This window comes from Erigeron canadensis, unplaced genomic scaffold (assembly GCF_010389155.1).
Source record: "Erigeron canadensis isolate Cc75 unplaced genomic scaffold, C_canadensis_v1 Conyza_canadensis_unscaffolded:230, whole genome shotgun sequence".
Lineage (NCBI taxonomy): Eukaryota > Viridiplantae > Streptophyta > Magnoliopsida > Asterales > Asteraceae > Erigeron > Erigeron canadensis.
In genome coordinates this window covers 62,501-67,500 of record NW_025215637.1, presented here as the reverse complement: position 1 = coordinate 67,500, position 5,000 = coordinate 62,501, and the positions used below count along the sequence as shown (strand labels likewise).

The 5,000-nt window shown below is 33.6% G+C and overlaps 5 protein-coding genes across 5 annotated transcripts in view; all 5 read right to left on the bottom strand.

Annotated features, from left to right (window-relative positions):
• LOC122584337 (30S ribosomal protein S11, chloroplastic) overlaps window positions 1-657 on the bottom strand; it is an 816-nt gene extending 159 nt beyond the window's left edge. Inside the window, exon 1 of the mRNA XM_043756540.1 lies at window positions 1-657. This exon is cut by the window's left edge and continues 159 nt beyond it. Coding sequence (XP_043612475.1) covers window positions 1-341 — 341 coding nt within the window. The 5' untranslated portion in view covers window positions 342-657.
• A 232-nt stretch (window positions 658-889) lies between these two features.
• Window positions 890-1,950, bottom strand: LOC122584338 (50S ribosomal protein L14, chloroplastic). Its single transcript, XM_043756541.1, has one exon. It carries the CDS (start codon window positions 1,946-1,948, stop codon window positions 1,580-1,582), a length of 369 nt encoding a protein of 122 aa, XP_043612476.1. The 5' UTR covers window positions 1,949-1,950; the 3' UTR covers window positions 890-1,579.
• Window positions 1,951-2,063: 113 nt separating this feature from the next.
• Window positions 2,064-2,494, bottom strand: LOC122584339 (50S ribosomal protein L16, chloroplastic). The gene has a single exon (XM_043756542.1). The coding sequence runs from the start codon at window positions 2,426-2,428 to the stop codon at window positions 2,069-2,071; it is 360 nt and encodes a 119-aa protein (XP_043612477.1). The 5' UTR covers window positions 2,429-2,494; the 3' UTR covers window positions 2,064-2,068.
• A 221-nt stretch (window positions 2,495-2,715) lies between these two features.
• LOC122584330 (30S ribosomal protein S3, chloroplastic) lies at window positions 2,716-4,837 on the bottom strand. Its single transcript, XM_043756533.1, has one exon. The coding sequence runs from the start codon at window positions 4,291-4,293 to the stop codon at window positions 3,637-3,639; it is 657 nt and encodes a 218-aa protein (XP_043612468.1). The 5' UTR covers window positions 4,294-4,837; the 3' UTR covers window positions 2,716-3,636.
• A 17-nt stretch (window positions 4,838-4,854) lies between these two features.
• Window positions 4,855-5,000, bottom strand: part of LOC122584329 (50S ribosomal protein L2, chloroplastic) — a 2,246-nt gene continuing 2,100 nt past the window's right edge. Inside the window, exon 2 of the mRNA XM_043756532.1 lies at window positions 4,855-5,000. This exon is cut by the window's right edge and continues 658 nt beyond it. The gene's annotated coding sequence lies outside the window, so the exon portion shown is untranslated.

Genomic DNA, 5,000 nt, shown 5'->3' with positions numbered 1-5,000 from the left:
AATAGTATACCACTTCTGCGAATAGCTCGTAATGCTGCGTCTCTTCCGAGACCTGGACCTTTAATCATGACTTCTGCTCGTTGCATACCTTGATCTACTACCGCACGAATAGCATTTGCCGCTGCGGTTTGAGCAGCAAACGGCGTCCCTCTTCTTGTACCTCCGAAGCCACAAGTACCGGCAGAGGACCAAGAAACCACCCGTCCGCGTACATCTGTAACAGTCACAATGGTATTATTGAAACTTGCTTGAATATGAATAACCCCCTTTGGTATTTTACGTGTACTCTTACGTGAACCAATACGTCCACGTGAACCTTTTTTCGGTATAGCTTTTGCCATATTTTATGATCTCATAAATTTGAGTCAGAGATATATGGATATATCCATTTCATGTCAAAACAGATTCCCTATTTGTAATTTGTAGTCTTTAACGAGTTTTATTATCCTTGTCTTTGTTTATGTCTTGGGTTGGAACAAATTACTATAATTCGTCCTCGACGACGGATTAGTCGACATTTTTCACAAATTTTACGAACGGAAGCTCTTATTTTCATATTTCCCACTCCTTACTTTAATTTTGACTCCACTTTTTGAAATAAAAAAGTTTCTTTAAATTTTCGATTTCGAATCGTATTCCTACGAAAGAATAAAAAACACCTAATCTTTCGAATCTTTGTTGCGGAGTCGATAAATTATACGACCTCTGGTTGAATCATAACGACTTACTTCAATTTTTACTCTATCTCCTGGCAGTATCCGTATAAAACTACGTCGGATCTTTCCTGAAACATAACCTAGAATCATATCTTCATTATCTAAACGAACCCGGAACATACCGTTGGGAAGCGATTCAGTAATTAAACCTTCATGAATCCATTTTTGTTCTTTCATTCCAGGTAAAACCCCCTTGAAGTATCAACTAGTGGAGGAAGAACCCTATTAGAGAACCCACCCCTTCTCTTTTCTTTTTCACAAAAAAGAAGTTTCATATCGGATATTAGAAAGATTACCATATATAACACAAAATTTCTCCGCCTATTCTTTCTAGTCGAGCCTCTCGGTCTGTCATTATACCTCGAGAAGTAGAAAGAATTACAACCCCCATCCCACCTAAAATTCTAGGAATTCTTTGATAGTTAGAATAGATTCGTAGACCTGGCCGACTTATCCGTTTTAAATTTAAAAGATTTCTATAAGTCCTTTTCCTATTCCTTCTATGTCGTAGGGTTAAAACCAAAAAATATTTGTTGTTCTCTCGATGTTTTCTCACATTTTCGAGAAAACCCTCTCGTAAAAGTATTTTAACAATACTTTGGCTGATATTAGTAGATGCTACTCGAACCACGCTTTTTCTATACATATCGGCATTTCGTATAGAAGTTATTATGTCAGCAATAGTATCACTACTCATGATTAATTAAAATTATTGGTGCCTCCAAATTTCGATATAATCAACATGTTTTTTTTTACGTGTTTGTTTATAAATATTAATTTTGAAAGGTATATACGTGAGAGAAAATTTACTAAATGAATCTTAATCTATTTCTTTTAAATACCCTTAATATCGTGGTCTTATTTTATAATACCTCGGGAGCTAATGAAACTATTTTAGTAAAATTGAACTGTCTCAATTCTCGTGCAATCGCACCAAAAACTCGAGTTCCTTTTGGATTTCCTTCTTGATCAATCACAACTGCAGCATTGTCATCATATCGTATTATCATACCGTTGTCACGTTTAAGTTCTTTACAAGTACGGACAATTACAGCTCTGACAACTTCTGATCTTTCTAGAGGCATGTTTGGAACTGCGTCTTTGATCACAGCAACAATAACGTCACCAATATGAGCATATCGACGATTGCTAGCTCCTATGATTCGAATACACATCAATTCTCGAGCCCCGCTGTTATCTGCTACATTCAAATGGGTTTGAGGTTGAATCATATCATTTTTTTATCTGTTTTTTACAATACAAAGGTCGAAGAAAAAAAGAAATATTATTTGTCCAAAAAAAGAAACCTGCACCCACTATTTTTAAGTTTTTAAGTAAGGCCTATTTCTTTTTTATCCCAAAATGATAAATTGAGCTCGTATAGGCATTTTGGACGCTGCTATTGAAATAGCCCTTCTGGCGATAGTTTCTGTTACTCCACCCATTTCATAAAGGATTCGACCTGGTTTAACAACCGCTACCCAATATTCGGGAGAGCCTTTACCTGAACCCATACGTGTCTCTGCGGGTCTTACTGTAACCGGTTTATCTGGAAATATACGAACCCATATTTTTCCACCGCGACGTGCATTTCGTGTCATTGCTCGTCGACCTGCTTCTATTTGTCTAGATGTGATCCAAGCGGGTTCAAGTGCCTGAAGAGCGTATTTACCAAAACAAATAGTATTACCTCGATAAGACATTCCCTTCATTCTTCCTCTATGTTGTTTACGGAATCTGGTTCTTTTGGGGTTATAGTTGATGGTTTGTTTTGAATTCCATCTCTACTACAGAACCGGACGTGAGAGTTTCTTCTCATCCAGCTCCTCGCGAATAAAAAAATAAATTCAAATTAAAGATTTTGAGTTCAATTTGAATTCTATTCTATAATATTATGCATAGATGTATTTAAATTTCGTTTTAATAACTGAATCATGGAGTTCATTTAATCTAGATCAAATCTTAATTAATTTAATATATATATATAATATTAATTATAATATTAATAAATAAACTCTTTTTTCTTCTATTTATCGATATAAGAATGTTAAAAGGAATCTTTTTTTTGTTTTACTCTTTATTGGATTGACCCAAATTTAGCAATCCAAGAAAATAAAGTTTTCGCGGGCGAATATTTACTCTTTCCATTTCTATTTCAGTTCTATCATTCGTTCATAACTTTTCCGAATAGATGAATTGGTCTCTGGTCGGTTCCGCCATCCCGATCAATGAATCATTCAAATTCATTTTCATAGAATCTTTTGAATTCACAGGTTCCGTCGTTCCCATCGCTTCTTATTTAATGGTTAGGTCTGAATTCTACAATGGAGCTATTAGTTCTTGAGTCAATATTCTTAGTCTTTATTGGCTCGAAGCTCTTTATTTTTTGTTCGATGAGCAGATCCATTTAATGATGAATCCGTATTGATGCTTTATTACACAGATTTTTTATGAGCTGACTCATAGACCTTACATATTGGAATTATATATCATCAATATTTTCTTTCTTCCTCTCATCCTTCCATTTATCCATACCCTTTCTTTTTTTTATTATTAACAATTTAGAAGCAGATTTTTTAATAAATAATAAAAAATATTTCAGTTGCTACAACAATATGAACAATATATCATATCTTGACTGGTTCTTTGGATCCAGATAATACGAAGTGATGAGTTGGTTATTATATAGTTATTTGTTTATACTATGGGGCCGGTTTTTATACTAACCCTCAAAAAACCAACGAGTCACACACTAAGCATAGCAATTTTATAAAAAGATTAATTTAATTTTTATTAAACCCTATAGAATTATAATTTATAATTGTTCATTTTTTTTATTGAACAGAAAAGAAGAACTAATTTCTTTTGTTCCATTGCTGGGTTCCATTGCTGGATAGAATAAAAAGGGAAATAAGGTTTATTATTCCCCCTCGATAAATATCCAAATTTTGATGCCTAATACCCCATAGATTGTTCGAACTGTATAGGAACAATAATCAATTTTAGCTCGAATGGTTTGTAGTGGAACCCTACCTTCTCTGATCCATTCAACACGCGCAATTTCTTTTCCGTCGATACGTCCTGCAATTTGCACTTGAATTCCTTTTGTATCTGCTTGTTCAGTTAATTCTATAGCCTTTTTCATTGCTTTGCGAAAAGAAACTCTATTTTTTAATTGGCCGGCTATAAATTCTGCAAGAATATTAGGGTTTCCATAAGGCTTTTCAATTCGTGCGATAGCAATGTTAAGTTTTCTATTTACAGAATTAAATTCTTTTTGTAAATTCATCTGTAATTCTTCGATTCCTCGGGGTCGACTTTCTATTAATATTTTTGGAAATCCCATATAGATTATTATTTGGATCAGGTCGATTCTTTTTTGAATTTCTATACGCGCAATTCCCTCGACGCCAGAAGACGTTTTCGTATTTTTTTGTACATAATTCTTGATATAATTTCTTATTTTTTGATCTTCTTGCAGACCCTCAGAATAATTTTTTGGTTGTGCGAACCAAAGGGAATGATGACCTTGGCTTGTACCAAGTCTAAAACCAATTGGATTTATTTTTTGTCCCATGTTCCCCCATTACTATACATATCATAATACGACATAGTTGTATCCTTTTTTTTCCGTTTAGGTTTTTGTGACCATGTAATAGAGTCGGTATCTATATATCCACCTAAGGATATATCTTTCACTACAATAGTTATATGGCAGGTAGGTTTTTGTATCGCAAAACTACGCCCTCGAGCTCGAGGTTTTAATCTCTTCACGATAGTACCTTGATTTACTTCAGCTTTACTAATGACTAAATTTGCTTCATTCGAACCCATCTTGATACTCGCATTTGCTGCTGCAGAATAAACTAATTTAAAAATGGGATAACATGCTCGATAAGGCATGAGTTCTAATATCATAAGTGTTTCTTCGTAGGAACGCCCACGAATTTGATCAATAACTCTTCGCGCTTTGTGAGCAGACATAGATATATGTTGACCTAAAGCGTATACTTCTGTTGTCATAAAGTTCGTCTCCTACTAATCAATTTATTATATTATTAGTATAAATAAAAAATATTATTATTTATTTATTTTTATTTATATATTTATTTAATTTAATATTTATATACGTTTTTTAATTTTCATTTTAATATATACGTTTTTTAATTTTCATTTTAACGACGCGATCTATTATCGCTTTTTGCATGTCCTCGGAAATTTAAAGTAGGTGCGAATTCTCCTAATTTATGTCCTACCATACGATCTGTTATATAAATAGGTAAA

What these genes read in the sequence shown, in the direction of transcription:
- LOC122584338 (XM_043756541.1), bottom strand. Translation starts at nt 1,948, where the DNA reads ATGATTCAACCTCAAACCCATTTGAATGTAGCAGATAACAGCGGGGCT.
- LOC122584339 (XM_043756542.1), bottom strand. Translation starts at nt 2,428, where the DNA reads ATGAAGGGAATGTCTTATCGAGGTAATACTATTTGTTTTGGTAAATAC.
- LOC122584330 (XM_043756533.1), bottom strand. Translation starts at nt 4,293, where the DNA reads ATGGGACAAAAAATAAATCCAATTGGTTTTAGACTTGGTACAAGCCAA.